The sequence below is a fragment of the Sebastes fasciatus genome, chromosome 13 (assembly GCF_043250625.1).
Source record: "Sebastes fasciatus isolate fSebFas1 chromosome 13, fSebFas1.pri, whole genome shotgun sequence".
In the NCBI taxonomy this organism is placed as follows: Eukaryota; Metazoa; Chordata; class Actinopteri; order Perciformes; family Sebastidae; genus Sebastes; species Sebastes fasciatus.
The window spans coordinates 21,413,696-21,437,740 of record NC_133807.1 but is presented as its reverse complement, the minus strand read 5'-3'; the positions used below and the strand labels follow the sequence as shown (position 1 = coordinate 21,437,740).

Genomic DNA, 24,045 nt, shown 5'->3' with positions numbered 1-24,045 from the left:
TCTGGAGCGGATGCTGTTTATGATCTTCACGACGGGAGTCATTACGTGCTCAAAGCAGATCACTTTTGCACATAAGGCCTGCTGGTGTATGATGCAGTGGTACTGCAGAAAGTTTGGGAACTCTGGGTCAGCTTTACAGTGAGCAACGAATCCTGTGTGTCGGCCGATCATAGCAGGAGCCCCATCCGTAGTCACTGATACCAGCTTTTCCAGCGGCACCTTTTTTTCCACCAAAAACTCCTTCACTGCGTTATAAATGTCAACTCCCCTCGTAGTTGTCTTCAGGGGCAGTAGTGTCAGAAGTTCTTCTTTTGTGGAGAAATCATCAAACACCATCCGGATAAAGACCATCAGCTGAGCCGTACTGCTGCTGTCCACCGACTCGTCACACTGGATGCTGAACCACCGGCACCTCGCCAGATCACGGTCCAGCTGGTCGGCCAAGTTCCCAGACATCATCGACACTCTTCTTACCATTGTAGTTGCCCCGAGTTGAACATTGGAGAGACTGGAGAGTACATCGGTTCCATACTTCTCGTCTTCAAGCACAGTTTTAGCAATTATCATCATTGCTTCTTTGACAACCTCCCCGTCTGTAAATGCCTTCTTTTTCTTCATCAAGAATTGCGTAGCTCTAAACGAGGCTTCGGTTGCTTTTTGGGAGTTTTTAACCGGTCTAGTGAAAAAAGACTGCTGTTTGCACAAAGCTGCCTTTAACTCGCGGGCTTTTTCTGCTCGCAGTGCGCTGCCCGGTGGGTAGTTAGCATGGTAGCTTGTGTGACATGTAGTGAAATGTCTCTCCACATTGTGCCGCTTTGCTATCGCCACAGTTGCCCCGCAAATGAGACACACGCAGGATCCTTTCACAGTGGTAAAAAAAAACTCTACCTCCCATTCGTCGTGAAAATGATATGTTTTCTTTCTTTTTTCTGCCATTTTTTGGGGTAACTCTTCTCCTCATTTTCGTTGCGTCTGCTAGCTTGTTTGTATGAGCGCAACAAACGCTACGTTTTGGTCATGCGCACAATACTGACCTTTGAACTATACTAGGTCAGAGTTCATTTATATTAAACACAAAAAACATTTTAAATTTTAAGTGTTTTTATATATATATGTTGTCATTTGTAAGTTACATGCAAGTCTGATTTAAACAACAATAGCAAAAAAATAAAATAAATAAAATTTAAAAAAAATAGAGGCAGCTCACTGGTAAGTGCTGCTATTTGAGCTATTTTTAGAACAGGCCAGCGCGCGACTCATCTAGTCCTTACGGGCGACCTGTTGCCCGCGGGCACCGCGTTGGTGACCCCTGGTTTAGACAATCATTATGGAAACATGCAGTAGGTAATTAGTTAGTTGTTGAAGTGTTTGTGGTTAGAAATTTAGACAAATGTTAGATCAACTCGACAGGGATGAAGGCGTCATGGTCATGAGATCTCTCCCCATCTCATTGTCAATATATAACCCAAGTTATTGGACATCATCTTATTCCTATAATAGGTTGCGGATTGGAAATCCAGGCAACAGTAATGCATCAACTCGACAGGGATGAAGGCAACATTTGCATGTCACCTCTCCCCATTTCAACTGTCAATACACCACTAAAATTACCTCTCCCTATCCTAAGTTAAAGGTCAGTCATGTGTTCCTCTTGTTTGTTAAATGTACAATGAATGGCTTCATGTGTACTGAAATAAATAGGCACAACCTGTGTGTCACTATTATAATGGCTTGTGTGTTTTATGTAGACATGATCAATCATTGTTCCACATTCTGTAGTGGGTTCTGTGACTGTCTGCATGTATCCTAAACCTGCCATGAAAGTTGACATTGACAATGACTTCAGTTCGTCGTGGTTGAAGTCTCCCAAAATTACAACATTGTCCGATGTCGAATGCAGGATGTTGCACAGCTGTTTCACATTCTTTTTGAATAAAGACAGTGGATATGTTGGTGGCCGGTAAAGCACCGCTACAATCATGTCTTCTCTGATGAAGTGACAGCATATGCATTCTCCAAATACAATGGCTTTCCTCTTACTGGGCTCAATTGGAAGAAGTCTCCTACTGCTATTATGCATACCTTACCAAAAGGTGAATGGTCACCAGTCTGCTTAATCTGTCTAAGTCTACCATGAACATAAGCCAGCAAATTATGGTCTACCATGGAAATCTCGTCAATTACCAATATCTGCAAATCAGATAAAGAAGCACGTACGGTATTGACTTTTTCCTCCCCTAAAGGCGCGTACGGTAGCTTCACATCTATTCCTATAGAGAAAGTGCTGTGGATTGTGCCAGCTCCTAAATTATATGCAGCAATCCCAGTTGGAGCAGTCAACAACATAGTGACTCTGTCTGGTGCACTCGCTACTTGTGACAGCAACCTAGTTGCTTCATAGTGAATAGCCTTAATCAGATGTGTCTTGCCTGTCCCAGCACCTCCTGTAATAAATACACGGAAAGGTTCTGGCTTCTGGCCACTGACTTTTTGTAGGCACCACTGTCTAACTTGATAAAAAACATCCTTTTGCTTGTCATTGAGAGATCGGAGTAGATCTAGTGCATCACATCTGGGCATAACATTAACATGTGCCTCATACTGATTGAACTTATCACTACTCACGGCCAGGTCTGGAATAACATCAGTACACCACATTATTTGAAGGAATAAAATACTACAGGGACCAAATGAAAAACCCAATAACTTCTTCATAAGCAAGTGTGAGGAATGCCTTACTTTATAAAAAACAGTTCATTGCCTAAAATGTCAGGTTCTATCTTTACAAGGATAAAATTCACCTTCTTTTCAGTGAAAGGGTGAGATCTGACAACAACGAAGTATGCACATACATTTAGCTTTTTTTCTCGCTGCCATGTAAACAGTGACAAATGCTGAATATCTGAATTTTGTCTCAACTACAAACTGGTGGAGATGAAGTAAGCACCTCAGGCTAAACGCCTTCATCGTAGACTAGCTGGACGAACACTTTTTTTTTTTTTAAGTTATTTTTTTGGGGGCATTTTTCCATTTTTATTGACAGGACAGTGGATAGAGTCTTGAAAGGGGGGAGAGAGAGAGTGGAAGCGGAAAGGGCCACAGGCCGGATTCGAACCCGGGCCGCCGCGGTCAGGACCAAGCCTTGATACATGGACGCCCGCTCTACCAACTGAGCTAACCCAGGCGCCCTAGCTGGACGAACACTTTGTCATTAAGTGCTTCGTTCTGTCTGTAGATGTACATCGGCGTGTTGTTAGCAGACGGGCTGGTTTCCACGCCCTTCTGCTTTTCACTTCTCGTCATCTTCCTCGGAGATCAGGTCATTGTAGGAGGTGGATGTTGCAATGTCTCCAGGTGCAAAGGACATGCTGTGGATGTGCTCCTCAGGGTAGGTATGGGGGGGGCAAGCTGCTGCTGCCTCCTGGGGATGGGTGCTGGGGGGAGGAGGAGAGGTGTGGAAGGGGGGGGAGGAGGGGAAGGAGAGGTGTGGAGGGGGGGCACTGGTGTTGGTGAGTGAGGACCCAGGCTGTCCTGCTGAGCTCATGGGGGTTGGTTGGTCAAACCTGTTGAAAAACAGGTTTAGCTCATTTGCATGTTCCTGGGTCCCCTCAACACCAGGGCTCGGCTGTTTGTAGCCAGTTATCTTCCTGAACCCCCCCCACACCTCCCTGGAGCTGTCGGCCTGTAGTCTCCCCTCCAGTCTGTCTTTGTAGGTGTCCTTGGCCGCCCTCAGCTCCTTCTTCAGCTCCTTCTGGACAACCTTGGCCCCCTCAATGTCCCCGGCCATGAACGCCCTCTTCTTCCTGTTCAACAGGGCTTTAATGTCCCCATTGATCCAGGGCTTGTTGTTAGGAAAGCAGCGTACCTTTTTGGCGGGTACGATGCTCTCCTCACAGAACCTAATGTAGTCTGTGATGCAGTGGGAGAGCCCATCGATGTCCTCACCGTGGACCCTGTCAAACAACTCCCAGTCTGTTGACCTGTAACACTCCCTCAGCTCCTCCTCAACTTCCACTGACCACTGTTGAACAGTCCTGGTGGTGGCGGGCTGCCTCCTGACAACAGGCTTGTATGTTGGCACAAGCCTGATGAGGTTGTGGTCTGAACCGCCAAGGGGGGGGGAGAACAGTGGCGCTGTATGCCTCCTTAATGTTGGCATACAGCAGGTCCAGGGTCTTATTGTGTCTGGTGTTACAGGTCACATACTGGGTGAAGTTCAACAGGGCTCTGGAGACCCTCACATGGTTAAAATCACCATTTACAATGATGAATGCGCTGGGGTGCCTCGTCTGTAATCCCGCGACGGTGGAGTGGATGACGTCACTCGCCTGCACCGCCACAGCACTCGGTTAAATGTAAACAGTTACTATGATGCAGTGTGAGAACTCTCGAGGCAGATAATATGGCCTCAAACTCACAGCCAGCAGCTCAATGTCCGGGGTACAGATGCGCTCCTTTACAGTGATGTGTCTGGGATTACACCATCTGGAGTTCACAAAGACAGCAAGCCCTCCGCCTTTCTTTTTACCGCTCTGTTTGTCTCTGTCAGCTCGCACCACCGTGAAGCCTTCCGGTTCCACTAAGCAGTCTGGTATAATCCCCTTCAGCCATGTCTCCGTAAAGCACAGCACACTGGACTCTCGGTATTCCCGTTGGTCTTTCACCAGGGCTGCTAGCTCGTCCGTCTTGTTGGCCAGAGATCTCACATTGCCCATGATCACTGAAGGCAGGACGAGTTTAAATCTCCTCCTCTCCTTCTCCCTCCTCCCCCTCACGATCACACCGGCTCTTGATCCCCGTCTGTGTCGCCGTATCTCAGCAGGTAAATCCTTTGGTGGCGCTGCTACTCGGTCCCGAAAGGCGAGGAGCGCTTCAAATGAATACACCGTCCGTTGTCCGATCATGTCCGTTGGTCAGGCTAACTAAATATAATAACTAAATAAGACGGCTGTGAAAAAGGAAACTACTTACATAAAGTGTGCAGTATACTATCACTGACAAAAACTAAGCGCAGTAGAAAGTTAAAAGTAACGAAAAAGTAGCAAAAAAGAAGACAAAGAAAGTAGAAACACGGAGAGCTACTAAGACAGGCTGCCACTCGCGTCGGCGCCTAGCGACCAGTCCAATATAATAATAATAATAACTAGAAAATTTCGCAAGAAATTTTGACCAGTGTGCCTGGTGCTGGGGGGGGTCTGAGGACCACAGTGAGGTTAGAAGAGGGGGATGATAGGCCCAATAAAGTCCCAAGTCTCGTGACCCGTTTAAACTTTTAATCATTTTTCTACGTTAAAGTATGGCGACTCTGTATGGCCCTAAAGACGAGTATTTTTGAGCTCTCTTCACGTTGATTTGCCACTCATTCCTATGGAGAAAAGAAATCGCGCATTTGCGCGATTTTTTCGGAGACCGCTACGCGAATCTCTTAGAACAGTCATAGCACACCATTCCCGATCATTCTGTCACTGGTTGCCATGGTGATTGGGGGGCCGAGAGGAGTGTTTAGTTTCCTGTTATTATAAAGTAAGAGTTGAGGGCTTTTATTTTGAAAAGTAGGGGAATACCTAGTTTCCTGTTATCATACAATGAGAGTTGGGGGCTTTTAATCACAGGTGTAATTAATAACATAAATAATGGCATTTATCCATTGAAGCCCTGGTTTAGAGCATGTTGGCCCACTGAAATGGCGTGACACAGTAAATAGTGTGTGTGTGTGTGTGTGTGTGTGTGTGTGTGTGTGTTAGTGTGTTAGTTAGTCAGCCTGCTCTGATTGGCTAATGTGAATCAGCTGTCTAGCAGCAATCTGAAGTTGCCGTGGTGATTGGCCACTGCTTCAGTGGGGCAGTTTATAATAGGAGTTAACCAGAGACGTACATGTCATAAAAGTACTTCTACGACAGAAACCGTGACTCCTATCGCTTAGATTGTTCATGAGACCAGTTAGGAGTCTCTGATGAACAAATGGTGCGACATTTGGGTCTGTAGTTTCAAAAATGTGACCTCGACGGCAGTTTCGAAAAGTATTAACTTTTTTCTCTGATCCAAAAAATTGTGTGAGTGAAGGCAAGCAGGCAGAGGAGCAGAGTACAGCAGAGACTCCGGCCCTGGAGACCAAAGCTACGGTCTCCGACCGCGTCCTCCAAACAATGTTTTGCAAGACGGGTTTCACTAGATATAACTTTGCAGTTTCGGTGCTTCCGTGTAGTTTGTGTTGGAGTCTGAGTCTGAACAGCGTAGCCACACGGAACACACATGGGACACCGACCCGGATTGATTTGTACGTGTAAGAAGTTACAAACAGTCCCTTTAATTTACGCATTCACACATCGGGAGTTTTTTTTCTTTTAGCAGTTGTCCTTCCTGCATTTGGCAGCTTCAACTGAGCTTTTAGTCTGGATTATGTGTTTAACTTCTTCGTATTTGTCTAATATAGTTTGCTCTTCCTTTGTAAAATGTTCCGCTCTGCCTGTCTGTCTGCAAGTCAGTAGATTTGTCCATGTCTCTGATTGGTCACATGCTGCAAACACCACCCCATTCATGTGAACGCGCTCATAGCCAGATGGAGAAACCCTGGGTTGATTTATCGAGTTGATAACCACCGTCGTAGGACCGCTTAGCGGGATCTTGTTTGTTAGGGTTAGTTAAGCCAGATAAGGAGAAGATACCCTGGGTATTTTGTACTTGCTTCGTAGTACAGGCCTCTGATGTAGCCAGATTTCCGTGAACACCATCATACTCGAGGTGCGGTATTCAAAACATCCCCTGGTTTTGACACAGAGTTTGTCTATTTTGCCTCGCAGTGATCTCGCATTACAGAGTATAATTGAAGGCAATGGAGGCCTGTTTCCCCGTCGTCGTAGACACTGCCGTACTCCGCGTCGCCTACCTCTTTTCCGCGACCGACCGTTGCGTTCAGGTTGCAGCCTCACACTTTCGGGCAGGTCCATGGGAATCAATCCGGTAGAGCGAAGCGCAAGCAGTGCGTCTCGGGTATAGGTGATGGGCAGCTGAGCTTCCATGCCCGCAGGTGATGTTTGGCAGAGTGTACAAAGTCCCCATATTATCAGTGCCAAGCAGACGGATTGAGTGATCGTTGCCATGTGAATGCAGCACGTTTCAACAACAAACAAAAAAACACTCGAGGACGTAATCGGACAATATGCAAACAAGCAAGCAAGCAAACAAACAAACAAAACAGATGCAGCAGACCGCGAGCCCGGGTCGCAAGCAGAGCAGCGCCACCGGAAGAACATCACATGACGGCTAATCACTCCTTGCTCTGTCGACGTGTACATTCGTAACCCAAATTTGGTAGAAGTTTATGGAGCTTTTTTCCTTTCTTTATTCAAGCGCGTGGTCTTTCAATTAGAAGAGCATGACTTTTTTGTAGTGCCTCCCATCAAAACCCTGTCCTTGCACTCAAATAGCCCGTTTGCGCTTGCATTTGCTCTGCTTCTGCTAAAACTGCATGCTTGCACTCAGATAATGATTCCTGCCTCGGTGTATAATTCGCTTTACAAGAGCGTTCATCCACTTCCGCCCTCCAAGGCGTTATTATATGTAGTTCCCTTGCTTTCTTTACAAAGTTTAGAATAAAAGGACAGTTATTATATATACCAACGTCGCCCGAAATTGAATACCAGTATCATAATTTTAATGTCGATAGGAAGACATATATTGAAATATTTCCCATGTGTGTTCACAAGTGGCAAAATTTCCTGAAATGCTACAGGCTTGCTCCTGTGTGCACATGACATGTAAGTCAATTTTGGTTTATATTGATATTGCCTTAAAGAGTTTTGGCATTTTACTGTAAAACATACATCCTGTAGCTGGCACACAATCTTGCAGGGTGCTCAGCGGCCCTTGAAATTGAGCATTGCTTTGAAAAGTTATAGCTTATGAAACCTCAGCCTAAACCCAGCTATCACCTATGATACAATATAGAAATTATAAAGTAATCATTTCATATTACACAAACTACTGATAAAATACCAGAAATTATAGCATTACTAATACTTAGTAAACATTCTTAATTATCATTTTATTGTTTGTTAACAGTGAAATAACTATTAAGTAGGTTTACCATTTAGGTTAACCATTTTTTAAAAGCAAGTTGTTTTTTTTAAATAAAAGTGTAAAGTGTATCTGTGTGTGTGCATGTGAGTGTGTATGCACAGGTGTGTGTATGTTTGTGGGGGGATGACATCACTGCATCGTGACATCACCAGATGGAACACTGTGATGTGTTAAAGGTCACATATTATACTCCATTTAAACTAGTTATTATAGGTCTCAGACACCTCCAAACCATGTCTCTGAAGTTTTTTTTTCAAAAAAACAATCAGATCATGCATTCCAGCATGTCTCTATAACCTCCGTTTCAGCCCATTTCCAAAAGTGCTGATTTCTGTGTCTGTAGCCTCTGTCTCCTCCCACTCTGCTCTGATTGGTCAGCGTTTTCTGTCAATCAAACATCCTCAACAACAGCGTCACCCTCCCCCTCCCCCTCCCTCCCGGAGAAGCTCTCTCTCTCTCTCTCTCTCCCTAGGTTTTCTAGAGAGAGAGAGACGAGTGGAGAGATAGCAGCTAGAATAAAGTTTATAAACCACTTTAAAGTTTATAAACCAGAAACTTCACCCAGCGCACGTTACCGGAGGAATCTGATCAGAAATCGGCGACACATGATGAACATCTGCGGTCCAGATTCCAGGTTTTCCTGACGGTTTCTCTCAGGTAAATAATGCTGTTTATAGCTCTGTTAGTTAACTCAGTGTTTACCTCATGCATCAACTCTGTAAACCGTAAACATACACTCTGTTTTACGTCTGTCTTTACAGATCCATCTGTGAGAAATGACCGACAGAATCATCCCAGAGGAGAGCAGACAGCTAAGAGCAGATGACTCTGTTTACATGGAGATACAAAGCTAACCCGGTAGCATGTAGCTAACCCGTTAGCATGTAGCTACATGCTAACGGGTTAGCTACATGCTACCGCTATGACACGGTGTGTAAACACAGCGACCATCAGGGTGGAAAATAGAAGATGTGAAACAGTAGTCAGTTCATTATTTCTGCTAAAAGATAAATGTATGGAAGATCAGAGTAATGGTATATTATTTACAGTAGTAGCTGTCTCTGTGTTACCATGACTACAGACCACCGGAGCTTAGTTTACCATAGTTTACCAGAGCTGAAGACTTTCTCCTGTACCATGTTAACATAACTAACTAACAGGTGAGATGATTACAAATGCTGTGAATAATTAATATTGTCATCTGTCAACTCAAATAAAGTTTGACTGTGAAACAGAAATGTGTTGTGTTGCTTACAAGTCACTATTTACTACCTGTACTCTGCTACATGCATGACATCAAATATATATAATATATAAATATCATCTGTTTAAACAGTGTAATTACTTAAAGCCTTTGTGAAAGAACATGTTATATTTAGATGATGGGAGTACATGAAGCCTGTTCTGCTGGTTCTTGCAGACTAACTGTAGGGAGCTACTTTGCTCAAGTTAGGTTGAGGAGGAGAGACAGTGACGCGCTGTGGGGCGGGGTCAGCTACTGAAGGTTCTCTCTGGTTCGACCAGGAAACCCTCACGTGACTTGCATTCCCTAATGACGTCAAGATACAAGGAAAAAAGCCAATTTTTTTTCTGCACCCATTTCCGGACAAACGGAGGAGGAGAAAAAGAGAGAGGATGGTCTTTTATGATACTATGGTGGCCTGTAGACACACTGGGGACAGATATTGATGTTTAAAAGACATGGAAAAGTGCATTTTGCATAATAGGTGACCTTTAAAGCAGTGGTGACATCATCACTGCATCGTGACATCACCAGATGGAACACTGTGATGTGTTAAAGCAGTGGTGACATCATCACTGCATCGTGACATCACCAGATGGAACACTGTGATGTATTAAAGCAGTGGTGACATCACCAGATGGAAAACTGTGATGTATTAAAGCAGTAGTGACATCATCACTCCTTTCATGAATAAGATTTGAGAGAAGACAAGTACCAGCTTTCTCAAGAGAAGAATTACAGTTCGATCTGAAGATAAGCTCCAGTTGTCTCAAGAGAAGAATTACAGTTCGATCTGACTACAAGCTCAAGATGTCTCAACAGATAGAGGTATGAATTTTATGAAGCAGTTAAAATTAGCAACAACATTTAAATGCAGCTTACATGTTAGTTAATATTAATTAGGGCTACAACTAATGATTATTTTCATTTTCGATTAATCTGTCAATTAGTTTCTTGATTTATCGATTAGTTGTTTGGTCTATAAAATGTCAGACAATGGTGAAAAATGTAGATCAGTGTTTCCTGAAGCCCAAGATGACATCTTCAAATGTCTTGTTTTGTCAGCAACTCAAAGATATTCAGTTTACTGTCATTGAGGAGTAAAGAAACCAGAAAATATTCACATTGAAGAAGCTGAAACCAGAGAATTTATACTTTTTTTTCTTAAAAAATTGCTCAAACTGATTAATCTGTTTTCAAAATAGTTGGCGATTAACTTAATAGTTGGCAACTAATTGATTATTCGTTGCAGCTTTTATAATAATGATCCAGTACTATAATAACATAACACAGACAAGTGCCATTCTGCACAATAAGTACTTCGATCACAATTGATCTATGTACGCATTTACAGATTTGTCTATACATTTAAAAATGTCAATACATTCACTATTCTGAATACAGATTTGGAGATTTTATTTACACATTTATCTGATTACGCACACATGGATTCTGAATAAACAATTTGCAGATTCCTGTGCACGTTCACAAATCTCAGTATTCTTTTACACATTTACAAATCTGTTTACACACACATAGATACAGTTACACATTTCTCCACACACATTTGCAAATAGTTTTTCTACAATAATTGGCCCATAATAGCAGAGCTGCTTGAGGCTCAAGAGGACCAAAGGCTACGTAGGGCCCTCAGCCACCAGTTTTTATGAAGTTTTACAGCCATTTATAGTCATCACTATATTATACATCGCTCCACAGGTGCTTGGTGGCATCAGTAGAACTAGTAGTACCTTTATCTTACAGTTTGCCTTTTCTTTTTCTTAACAGGTTACAGACATCAAACAGGTGGAATACTTCAGAGAGATGGCAGGCTCAATCTCCGACATGCTCGGTGAATCTATACTGGGACGGGTTGGGTGCGATGTTGAAGAGCTGTTCCAGAATATATCAAAGTGGAAAGCTGAGGAATGCTCCAAGCCAGAGGCTGATGAGGAAGAAGATGAATCCTCGGTGGCTCATAAGGTGGACCAGTATTTGAACAGGTTTTATAACCTTCGGCGAGTTTTTGTAGAGCACCAAGGAGAGGAAGACCTGGTCATTATGGTGGATGAGGCAGACTTAGGCAGAAAAAGCAGGATCAACAAGAAGAAGAAGAAGCCTTTTTGGAAGCCCTGGCCTAAATATAAATCACGGAAGCGAGCAACAAAGGAGGATCCGGATAAGGCTCTGGAGACACTACTCACTGCCTTACTCGACAGTGACTCAAAATCCGTCACTCCGTGTCCTGAAGAGATGAGTAGCAAAACCAGACGTCAAATCAGGATCTACAAGAAGCAGAAGCCTCTTTGGAAGCGCTGCTGTTTATGGAAACCATGGAAAAAGGCACAGCAAGCAACAAAGCAGGATCCGGATAAGGCTCTCGAGTCACTACTCACTGCCTTCCTCGACAGTGACTCAAAATCCGTCACTCCGTGTCCTGAAGAGATGAGTAGCAAAACCAGACGTCAAATCAGGATCTACAAGAAGCAGAAGCCTCTTTGGAAGCGCTGCTGTTTATGGAAACCATGGAAAAAGGCACAGCGAGCAAGGAAGCAGCATTCGGATAATGCTGTCGAGTCAGTAAGTGACACAAAATCCGTCCCTCCGTGTCCTGAAAAGACGTCTGCCACTCCCTCAATTGGCCCCAGTGAGGACAGCAAAGCTGCTAATGAAGCAGACTTGACCTCTTTCCCTCCGAAACCGATAAATTTGCCAGATAAAGATGTCCAACTAGAGAGTAGCAGAAGCAGACGTCAAAACAGAATCAGCAGGAAGAAAAAGAAGTCTTTTTGGAAGCGCTGCCGTGAATGGAAACCATGGAAAAAGGTCCAGCGAGCAAGAAAGCAGGATTCGGATAAGGCTGTCGAATCAGTGAGTGACTCAAAATCCGTCCCTCCTTGTCCTGAAAAGACGTCTGCCACTCACTCAATTGGCTCCAGTGAGGACAGCAAGGCTGCTAATGAAGCAGACTTGACCTCTTTCCCTCCGAAACCGATAAATTTGCCAGATAAAGATGTCCAACTAGAGAGTAGCAGAAGCAGACGTCAAAACAGAATCAGCAGGAAGAAAAAGAAGTCTTTTTGGAAGCGCTGCCGTGAATGGAAACCATGGAAAAAGGTCCAGCGAGCAAGAAAGCAGGATTCGGATAAGGCTGTCGAATCAGTGAGTGACTCAAAATCCGTCCCTCCTTGTCCTGAAAAGACGTCTGCCACTCACTCAATTGGCTCCAGTGAGGACAGCAAGGCTGCTAATGAAGCAGACTTGACCTCTGTCCCTCCGGAACCGATAAATGTGCCAGATGAAGATGTCCAACTAGAGAGTGACAGAAGCAGACGTCAAAGCAGGAACAACAAGAAGATCGACAAAAAGAGGAAGCCTTTTTGGAAGCACTGGTGTGAATGGAAACCATGGAAAAAGACCCAGCGAGCAAGAAAACGGGATTCGGATAAGGCTGTCAAGTCAGTACTCACTGACGCCTTCCTCGACAGTGACTCAAAATCCGTCCATCCGTGTCCGGAAGAGACGAGAAGCAGACGTCAAAGCAGGATCAACAAGAAGGAGAAGCCTTTTTGGAAGTGCTGGCCTAAATGGAAACCATGGAAAAAGGCCCAGCCAGCAACAAAGCAGGATTCGGATAAGGCTGTCAAGTCAGTGAGTGGCTCAAAATCCGCTTCTCTTGTCATCACTTCGAACATCCTGCAAAATTTGAAAAGCTCCATTGACAAGACTCTCAGGGAAACGCTTGGTGCGGACAAGTCTTCTCACATGACACTGAAACTCACAGAGGCCATTGGGAGCATTGTTAATGATAGTGTGACCTCTGCTCTGTTAGAGGCCATGCAAGCCCCACAGAATGAAGGATCTTCAAATGTCCATCGTGCTATCTACTGCATCCAACAAACCAAAGGTTGGTGGCAGAGCAATAAGGTCCATCCAGACTCAAACCAACAAATGGACAAAGCTGTCATGTTGTCATCAGGTGAACAGTCATCTAGTCCCAAATGCTCCTCATCTCCTCCTCAAGCCTCATCCCGCATCAGCTCCAGAGGGTCGAACAACACCCCTCTGGTGTTACTGGATTATGAAGGAGAGGATGAGGAGAAGACATTGGAGGACACCAGAAACACCCCACCTTCACACTCCATTCTCGAGGGTGATGAGCACGCAAATCAGCTCAGCTCCGCAAGTCAGCTCCGCTCCGCAATTCAGCTAAGCTCCGCATATCAGCTAAGCTCCGCAAGTCAGCTCCGCTCCGCAACTGAGCACAGCTCCGCAAGTGAGCTCAGTGAGCTCAGCTACGCAAGTGAGCTGGACTCACAGGGTGTCATGGCTGCTTCTGACACGGATGCCAATAAGACCCAGGATGACGAAGGCGACTGTGTCTACCCAACCTGCAAGGTATGGATGCATTTACCTGGAAAATGAAATTGATTAGACCAGTTTTAAAGACAAAAAGAGAGGGACTAGATTAAACAAGATAAGACACAATGAGTTCGTAATTCAAATCAATGACTCTTACTTAAGCAAAGCTGTGATTGCAAAACCTTTGCTTGCAATGGAGGATTTTCACCATTGTAGTTTTAATTTTGCTCAGTATTTAGTGTAGGATCTGAGGTTTTGAAATGAAACGTCTTCAACAAATTCAGTTGCCTTCAACTTGTAGATTTCTCCTGTCGTCTTTATGCTGAACTCTAACGTTTTTTTTTTAATCTCTGTACTTACTTTGTTTTTTTTTTCATTTCAAAAATCCTAGAAGACCAAGAGTTCGCAGACTTCAGCAGAGGTTCAGACTGACAAAAAAATATCTATTATGAAGAGGCTCCGCCGCTTCCTCCACCTGTGAGAGTGACATGATCACTCCTTCCCCCTGACGGAGATCATGTGAAATGATCACTCCTTCCCCCTGTCGGAGATCATGTGAAATGATCACTCCTTATTTTTCTCTCTCTCTCTCTCTCCGTTTCTCCCTTTCTCTGGGAAAAGGAGAGATAGATGGAGGGAGAGAGGTGTCTCTCTCCCTCCATCTATTACCTCCCAGCCCCTAATGAATGAATGAATGAATGAATTAATTAATTAATTAAAAGATTTAAAAAATAAAAAACTTAATTCATAAAAAAAACTATAAGTTAGTGTCATTGTGTGTTGTGTGGTGAATGATGTGCAGGTACAGATGGTATATTGTGTACGAAACATACCAATGTTGAGAATCCATTATGTTCTTGCGTTTTCGATCATATCAAAAAATCTTCATCAGCAGACGGAGTTCAGCTAACTTTAATTATTAAAGGTAAAATTGTATTGGCACCCGGTAGCTCACCTAGCGTGCGCACCATGTCTGCAGCCGACCGGGGGTTCGATTCCAGCCCAGTCACTTTGCTGCAAGTCATCCCCTCTCTCCTTCTCCTCTCTCTCTCCAAGCTGTCACTATCAAATAAAGCAGAAATATCTTTAAAACAAAAGGTAGAATTGTAGGACTTCCCTCATGGCCATATATGTTATGATTCTGTTGTTTAGTTTTTGCTGTGGTTATTTTTTGTGCATGCCTGTTTTTCTCTGTTCCCTTCCCCTTTGTATTTTTCCAGTCACAAGGCATGTGTTGGGCAGGGGGTGTTGCTGGCTCCGCCTGCAGCAGCAGAGGAGGCACACCGGTATCCAATCTACCTCATCAACCCCTTATATAAGCCTGGTCTTCACTCCACTACGGCGCCAGATAATTCCGTCTCATGCGGTAGAGCATAGCGTTACTTCTTCGTAGTTTTTCTAGTGTTGAGATTCTTCTAGTGTTCCCTGTTGTGTTTTACTTACCAGTGTCTTTTTGACAATCTAATATTTGCGAAACTAACAAACCAGCCATGTTGCTAGCTAAATTTGTCCATATAAAAAATACATTTGACGTCTGAAACATGATAATTTACACACGGAGTGCTCACCTTAAGGCCGATGTCGTCCTCTTGAGGGGTTCAGAGAAGATGTCGCCTCGTGTGAGAAATCCAAAGCATGGAGGAGAACCCCTGCAGATATGTGTTGGAGACCCCGTTCTTTCCGCGAAGCATGCACGGAGACCTTGACCTGGCCTCAAACCTAGCATTCTGAATTTTTCTCACCTTACCTTATGAAATGAGACCAACTTTACACAGGAAACTTGAAGGGACTGTTTGTAACTTTCAGAAAAGCTTGTTAACAGCGACACCTGTGGCCTTTAGGTCAACGAAAGTCAGCGTCGGGCTTGTGCTCGCTCTAAATAGACATGAACGAGCATCGCTCAAAACAGTGAGGCGACACACGTCAGCTAAAACCACAATATCACTATATTTCACCTGCTTGGCAGTAATGTTAGCTGAACAGACAAAGGTCTCTCCATGAATCAGTGCTGATCGTAGTGTTGGCTTTTCCTGCCTCAGCCTCCCGACCGCGGCCGGAGTGAGACACCGGCACCCTGTCGGAGACGATAACATTTCTCGCTGCGGAGCCCCGTCACTTCACAATAAACGGGAAACCTCTGTTGGTCTGGAGGAGCTGCAGCATTTTCAGACTGGTTATTTTTTGTGTTGAGATTCTTCTAGTGTTCCCTGTTGCGTTTTACTTACCAGAGGTCTTTTGTCCTCCCGCCAGATCTTCCGGTCTGCCTCGCTGCTGCTGCTTCCGCGTTTTCTCAGTGACTGTGTTTCCATGTGCTTGGTCATCTCGGTCCAAGTCCTCCGAGCCACGAGCCGTCCAGCTCCCTGCCTTCCAGCTCGCATTTTTGCCTTGTGGTTTATAATAAACTTTGTTACCTTTTTACCTACCTGTGCCAGTCTCTGCTTTGGGGTCCAGTGGAAAAACAAAACATAACAACATAGGCATTTTGAATGTTTCCATAGCACTTATCTAAAATTCTGCTGTCCCGAGTTACACATTTGACATATTGTTCAAACCCAGGCAGAGTCACATTTCAAGTTTACAGTGGTTTGAATCGCCCTAAATTAAGAACAGGGGCACCCGGTGTTCGCCGTAATTGTTGATGAACACAGTCTGCAATGCGAGATGCCGCTCTCGCTACATTCCCACTGGGAAGGACATAAACAGCACAAACAACAACACTACCAAACTCCCTCGGTAGGTAAAACGGTCTCATGCTCAAACATAAGAGCTCAACATCGGGGCAGCAGATGGTTTCTTTAACTGAGTACTGTTTGCACCAGTCGTTACACACAAACACAGCCAGGCCGCCACCTCTGTTTTTTCCCGACAGTTCGTTTCTGTCCGCTCGGACGAGAGAGAACCCCTCGATTTCAACCAGGGAGTTGGGGATGTCCTGAGGCCTGTACTACGAAGCAGGATTTGGTGTTAGCAAGGTAACTTCAGGGTTAACTTTGGGTTTTCCGTACTATGAAGCTGGTTCACTTCTTGTCGAGGTAGATCACTATGGCAACTTATGCTGAACAGCTAACCTGCATTCATTCATTACACTCCTAAAAGCTATTTATATCTAGACAAATATATCTACACTATACACAATATATTTGAGTATTCCGTTAAATGAATAAGTCTGTAAAAGGAATGTAAGGTTTGTAAGATTCAGAAATACTTGTTAACAGTGACAGCTTTGGCTGTTAAATCAACGAAAGTCAGCTTCTTGTTGCTCGGGCTCGCGCTTGTGCTCGCTCTACATAGACATGTTCAGCAACGCTCAAAACAGTGAGGCGACACACGTCAGCTAAAACCACAATATCCCTCTATATTTCACCTGCTTGGCAGTAATGTTAGCTGACCAGAAGAAGGTCTCTCCATGAACCAATGCTGATCCTAGTGTTGGCTTTTCCTGCCTCAGCCTCCCGACCGCGGCCAGAGGGAACAGGAGAGACACCGGAGTTTTGGTCGGAGGCGATAACGTTTCTCGCTGCGGAGCCCTGTCACTTCACAAGACACGGGAAACCTCTGTTGGTCTGGAGGAACTGCAGCATTTATTTCTGCACAAATGTCCACTGTACATTCACTAGATATTATCAGAGCTATAACTCTTCTGCAGTGTGGAGTGAGCGCACATGCACGTGAGGTGGAGCGAAAGAGCGAGAATGAGCGCGGTGTGTGAGTGAAGGCAAGCAGGCAGAGGAGCAGAGTACAGCAGAGACGCCGGCCCTGGAGACCAAAGCTACGGTCTCCGACCGCGTCCTCCAAACACTGTTTTGCAAGACGGGCTTCACTAGATATAACTTTGCAGTTTCGGTGCTTCCGTGTAGTTTGTGTTGGAGTCTGAGTCTGAACAGCGTAGCCACACGGAACACACATGGGACACCGACCCGGATTGATTTGTACGTGTAAGAAGTTACAAACAGTCCCTTTAATTTACGCATTCACACATCGGGAGTTTTTTTTCTTTTAGCAGTTGTCCTTCCTGCATTTGGCAGCTTCAACTGAGCTTTTAGTCTGGATTATGTGTTTAACTTCTTCGTATTTGTCTAATATAGTTTGCTCTTCCTTTGTAAAATGTTCCGCTCTGCCTGTCTGTCTGCAAGTCAGTAGATTTGTCCATGTCTCTGATTGGTCACATGCTGCAAACACCACCCCATTCATGTGAACGCGCTCATAGCCAGATGGAGAAACCCTGGGTTGATTTACCGAGTTGATAACCACCGTCGTAGGACCGCTTAGCGGGATCTTGTTAGTTAGGGTTAGTTAAGCCAGATAAGGAGAAGATACCCTGGGTATTTTGTACTTGCTTCGTAGTACAGGCCTCTGATGTAGCCAGATTTCTGTGAACACCATCATACTCGAGGTGCGGTATTCAAAACATCTCCTGGTTTTGACACAGTTTGTCTATTTTGCCTCGCAGTGATCTCGCATAACAGAGTATCATTGAAGGCAATGGAGGCCTGTTTCCCCGTCGTCGTAGACACTGCCGTACTCCGCGTCGCCTACCTTTTTTCCGCGACCAACCGTTGCGTTCAGGTTGCAGCCTCACCCTTTCGGGCAGTTCCATGGAAATCAATCTGGTAGAGCGAGGCACAAGCAGTGCGTCTCGGGTGTAGGTGATGGGCAGCTGAGCTTCCATGCCCGCAGGTGATGTATGGCAGAGTGTACAAAGTCCCCATATTATCAGTGCCAAGCAGACGGATTGAGTGATCGTTGCCATGTGAATGCAGCACGTTTCAACAAAAACAAAAAAAACACTCGAGGACGTAATCGGACAATTTGCAAACAAGCAAGCAAATAAACAAACAAACAAAACAGATGCAGTAGACCGCGAGCCCGGGTCGCAAGCAGAGCAGCGCCACCGGAAGAACATCACATGACAGCTAATCACTCCTTGCTCTGTCGACGTGTACATTCGTACAAGTTTATGGAGCTTTTTTCCTATCTTTATTCAAACGCGTGGTCTTTCAATTAGAAGAGCATGACTTTTTTGTAGTGCCTCTCATCAAAACCCTGTCCTTGCACTCAAATAGCCCCCGTTTGCGCTTGTATTTGCTCTGCTTCTGCTAAAACTGCATGCTTGCACTCAGATAATGATCCCTGCCTCGGTGTATAATTCGCTTTACTAGAGCGTTCATCCACTTCCGCCCTCCAAGGCGTTATTATATGTAGTTCCCTTGCTTTCTTTACAAAGTTTAGAATAAAAGGACAGTTATTATATATACCAGCGTCGCCCGAAATTGAATACCAGTATCATAATTTTAATGTCGATAGGAAGACATATATTGAAATATTTTCCATGTGTGTTCACAAGTGGCGAAATTTCCTGAAATGCTACAGGCTTGCTCCTGTGTGCACATGACATGTAAGTCAATTTTGGTTTATATTGATATTGCCTTAAAGAGTTTTGGCATTTTACTGTAAAACATACATCCTGTAGCTGGCACACAATCTTGCAGGGTGCTCAGCAGCCCTTGAAATTGAGCATTGCTTTGAAAAGTTATATCATATGAAACCTCAGCCTAAACCCAGCTATCATCTATGATACAATATAGAAATTATAAAGTAATTATTTCATATAACACAAACTACTGATAAAATAACAGAAGTTATAGCATTACTAATACTTAGTAAACATTCTTAATTATCATTTTATTGTTTGTTAACATTAAAATAACTATTAAGTAGGTTTAATTAACTACCATTTTTTAAAAGCACGTGTTTTTTTTTTTTTTAAATAAAAGTATCTGTGTGTGTGTAGTGTGCATGTGTGTGTGTATGTTTGTGGGGGGATGACATCACTGCATCGTGACATCACCAGATGGAACACTGTGATGTATTAAAGCAGTGGTGACATCATCACTGCATCGTGACATCACCAGATGGAACACTTGTGATGTATTAAAGCAGTGGTGACATCACCAGATGGAACACTTGTGATGTATTAAAGCAGTAGTGACATCATCACTCCTTTCATGAATAAGATTTGAGAGAAGACAAGTACCAGTTGTCTCAAGAGAAGAATTACAGTTCGATCTGACTACAAGCTCCAGATGTCTCAACAGATAGAGGTATGAATTTTATGAAGCAGTTAAAATTAGCATCAACATTTAAATGCAGCTTACATGATAGTTAATATTAATTTTCATTTTTGATTAATCTGTCAATTAGTTTCTTGATTTATCGATTAGTTGTTTGGTCTATAAAATGACAGAAAATGGTGAAAAATGTAGATCAGTGTTTCCTGAAGCCCAAGATGACATCTTCAAATGTCTTGTTTTGTCAGCAACTCAAAGATATTCAGTTTACTGTCATTGAGGAGTAAAGAAACCAGAAAATATTCACATTGAAGAAGCTGAAATCAGAGAATTTACACTCTTTTTTCTTAAAACATTTCTCAAACTGATTAATTGATTTTCAAAATAGTTTGCGATTAATTTTATTAGTACTTCGATCACAATTGATCTATGTACACATTTACAGATTTGTCTATACATTTACAAATGTCAATACATTCGCTATTCTGAATACAGATTTGGAGATTTTTTTTACACATTTATCTGATTACGCACACACGGATTCTGAATAAACAATTTGCAGATTCCTGTGCACGTTCACAAATCTCAGTATTTTTTTACACATTTACAAATCTGTTTACACACACATAGATATAGTTACACATTTCTCCACACACATTTGCAAATAGTTTTGCTACAATAATTGCCCCATAATAGCAGAGCTGCTTGAGGCTCAAGAGGACCAAAGGCTACGTAGGGCCCTCAGCCACCAGTTTTTATGAAGTTTTACAGCCATTTATAGTCATCACTATATTATACATCGCTCCACAGGTGCTTGGTGGCATCAGTAGTACTAGTAGTACCTTTATCTTACAGTTTGCCTTTTCTTTTTCTTAACAGGTTACAAACATCAAACAGGTGGAATACTTCAGAGAGATGGCAGGCTCAATCTCCGACATGCTCTGTGAATCTATACTGGGACGGGTTGGGTGCGATGTTGAAGAGCTGTTCCAGAATATATCAAGGTGGAAAGCTGAGGAATGCTCTAAGCCAGAGGCTGATGAGGAAGAAGATGAATCCTCGGTGGCTCATAAGGTGGACCGGTATTTGAACAGGTTTTATAACCTTCGGCGAGCTTTTGCAGAGCACCAAGGAGAGGAAGACCTGGTCATTATGGTGGATGAGGCAGACTTAGGCAGAAAAAGCAGGATCAACAAGAAGAAGAAGAAGCCTTTTTGGAAGCCCTGGCCTAAATATAAACCACGGAAGCGAGCAACAAAGGAGGATCCGGATAAGGCTCTGGAGACACTACTCACTGCCTTACTCGACAGTGACTCAAAATCCGTCACTCCGTGTCCTCAAGGGACGAGTAGCAGAAGCAGACGTCAAATCAGGATCTACAAGAAGCAGAAGCCTTTTTGGAAGCACTGCTGTTTATGGAAACCATGGAAAAAGGCACAGCGAGCAACAAAGCAGGATCCGGATAAGGCTCTCGAGTCACTACTCACTGCCTTCCTCGACAGTGACTCAAAATCCGTCACTCCGTGTCCTGAAAAGACATCTGCCACTCCCTCAATTGGCTCCAGTGAGGACAGCAAAGCTGCTAATGAAGCAGACTTGACCTCTTTCCCTCCGAAACCGATAAATTTGCCAGATAAAGATGTCCAACTAGAGAGTAGCAGACGTCAAAACAGAATCAGCAGGAAGAAAAAGAAGTCTTTTTGGAAGCGCTGCCGTGAATGGAAACCATGGAAAAAGGTCCAGCGAGCAAGAAAGCAGGATTCGGATAAGGCTCTCGAGTCACTACTCACTGCCTTCCTCGACAGTGACTCAAAATCCGTCCCTCCGTGTCCTGAAAAGACGTCTGCCACTCCCTCAATTGGCCCCAGTGAGGACAGCAAAGCTGCTAATGAAGCAGACTTGACCTCTTTCCCTCCGAAACCGATAAATTTGCCAGATAAAGATGTCCAACTAGAGAGTAGCAGAAGCAGACGTCAAAACAGAATCAGCAGGAAGAAAAAGAAGTCTTTTTGGAAGCGCTGCCGTGAATGGAAACCATGGAAAAAGGTCCAGCGAGCAAGAAAGCAGGATTCGGATAAGGCTGTCGAATCAGTGAGTGACTCAAAATCCGTCCCTCCTTGTCCTGAAAAGACGTCTGCCACTCACTCAATTGGCTCCAGTGAGGACAGCAAGGCTGCTAATGAAGCAGACTTGACCTCTGACCCTCCGGAACTGATAAATGTGCCAGATGAAGATGTCAAACTAGAGGGTGGCAGAAGCAGACGTCAAAGCAGGAACAACAAGAAGATCGACAAAAAGAGGAAGCCTTTTTGGAAGCACTGGTGTGAATGGAAACCATGGAAAAAGACCCAGCGAGCAAGAAAGCGGGATTCGGATAAGGCTGTCAAGTCAGTACTCACTGACGCCTTCCTCGACAGTGACTCAAACTCCGTCCATCCGTGTCCGGAAGAGACGAGAAGCAGACGTCAAAGCAGGATCAACAAGAAGGAGAAGCCTTTTTGGAAGTGCTGGCCTAAATGGAAACCATGGAAAAAGGCCCAGCCAGCAACAAAGCAGGATTCGGATAAGGCTGTCAAGTCAGTGAGTGGCTCAAAATCCGCTTCTCTTGTCATCACTTCGAACATCCTGCAAAATTTGAAAAGCTCCATTGACAAGACTCTCAGGGAAACGCTTGGTGCAGACAAGTCTTCTCACATGACACTGAAACTCACAGAGGCCATTGGGAGCATTGTTAATGATAGTGTGACCTCTGCTCTGTTAGGGGCCATGCAAGCCCCACAGAATGAAGGATCTTCAAATGTCCATCGTGCTACCTACTGCATCCAACAAACCAAAGGTTGGTGGCAGAGCAATAAGGTCCTTCTGGACTCAAACCAACAAATGGACAAAGCTGTCATGTTGTCATCAGGTGAACAGTCTAGTCCCAAATGCTCCTCATCTCCTCCTCAAGCCTCATCCCGCATCAGCTCCAGAGGGTCGAACAACACCCCTCTGGTGTTACTGGATTATGAAGGAGAGGATGAGGAGAAGACATTGGAGGACACCAGAAACACCCCACCTTCACACTCCATTCTCGAGGGTGATGAGCAGGCAAGTCAGCTAAGCTCCGCAAGTCAGCTCAGCTCCGCAAGTCAGCTCCGCTCCGCAATTCAGCTAAGCTCCGCAAATCAGCTAAGCTCCGCAAGTCAGCTCCGCTCCGCAATTCAGCTCAGCTCCGCAACTGAGCTCATCTCCGCAAGTGAGCTCAGTGAGCTCAGCTACGCAAGTGAGCTGGACTCACAGGGTGTCATGGCTGCTTCTGACACGGATGCCAATAAGACCCAGGATGACGAAGGCGACTGTGTCTACCCAACCTGCAAGGTATGGATGCATTTACCTGGAAAATGAAATTGATTAGACCAGATTTAAAGACAAAAAGAGAGGGACTAGATTAAACAAGATAAGACACAATGAGTTCATAGTTCAAATCAATGATTCTTACTTAAGCAAAGCTGTGATTGCAAAACCTTTGCTTGCAATGGAGGATTTTCACCATTGTAGTTTTAATTTTGCTCAGTATTTAGTGTAGGATCTGAGGTTTTGAAATGAAACGTCTTCAACAAATTCAGTTGCCTTCAATTTGTAGATTTCTCCTGTCGTCTTTATGCTGAACTCTAACGTTTTTTGTTTGTTTTTTAATCTCTGTACTTACTTTGTTTTTTTTTTCATTTCAAAAATCCTAGAAGACCAAGAGTCAGCCGACTTCAGCAGAGGTTCAGACTAACAAAAAAATATCTATTATGAAGAGGATCCGCCGCTTCCTCCACCTGTGAGAGTGACATGATCACTCCTTCCCCCTGTGGGAGATCATGTGAAGTGATCACTCCTTCCCCCTGTGGGAGATCATGTGAAGTGATCACTCCTTCCCCCTGTGGGAGATCATGTGAAGTGATCACTCCTTTCCCCTGTGGGAGATCATGTGAAGTGATCACTCCTTTCCCCTGTGGGAGATCATGTGAAGTGATCACTCCTTTCCCCTGTGGGAGATCATGTGAAGTGATCACTCCTTTCCCCTGTGGGAGATCATGTGAAGTGATCACTCCTTTCCCCTGTCGGAGATCATGTGAAATGATCACTCCTTGGAGATCATGTGAAGTGATCACTCCTTCCCCCTGTGGGAGATCATGTGAAGTGATCACTCCTTCCCCCTGTCGGAGATCATGTGAAATGATGGAGGGAGAGAGGTGTCTCTCTCCCTCCATCTATTACCTCCCAGCCCCTAATGAATGAATTAATTAATTAATTAAAAGATTT

General features: G+C 44.2%; 3 protein-coding genes across 3 annotated transcripts in view; all 3 read left to right on the top strand.

Moving 5' to 3' along the window:
* moto (minamoto) overlaps positions 1-24,045 on the top strand; it is a 117,614-nt gene that overhangs the window by 29,138 nt on the left and 64,431 nt on the right. The window lies entirely within an intron of this gene.
* On the top strand, positions 11,153-14,793 carry LOC141780764 (uncharacterized). Its single transcript, XM_074656132.1, has 2 exons — positions 11,153-13,720; positions 14,076-14,793. The coding sequence occupies exons 1-2, from the start codon at positions 11,168-11,170 to the stop codon at positions 14,163-14,165; spliced, it is 2,643 nt and encodes an 880-aa protein (XP_074512233.1). The 5' UTR covers positions 11,153-11,167; the 3' UTR covers positions 14,166-14,793.
* Positions 19,654-23,614, top strand: LOC141780762 (uncharacterized). The gene is made up of 3 exons (XM_074656131.1): positions 19,654-19,785; positions 20,632-23,112; positions 23,475-23,614. Exons 1-3 carry the CDS (start codon positions 19,768-19,770, stop codon positions 23,562-23,564), a joined length of 2,589 nt encoding a protein of 862 aa, XP_074512232.1. The 5' UTR covers positions 19,654-19,767; the 3' UTR covers positions 23,565-23,614.

What these genes read in the sequence shown, in the direction of transcription:
- LOC141780762 (XM_074656131.1), top strand. An exon ending in GTGTCTACCCAACCTGCAAG is followed by an intron (nt 23,113 to 23,474) that starts GTATGGATGCAT and finishes CAAAAATCCTAG; the next exon opens with AAGACCAAGAGTCAGCCGAC.
- LOC141780764 (XM_074656132.1), top strand. Translation starts at nt 11,168, where the DNA reads ATGCTCGGTGAATCTATACTGGGACGGGTTGGGTGCGATGTTGAAGAG. An exon ending in GTGTCTACCCAACCTGCAAG is followed by an intron (nt 13,721 to 14,075) that starts GTATGGATGCAT and finishes CAAAAATCCTAG; the next exon opens with AAGACCAAGAGTTCGCAGAC.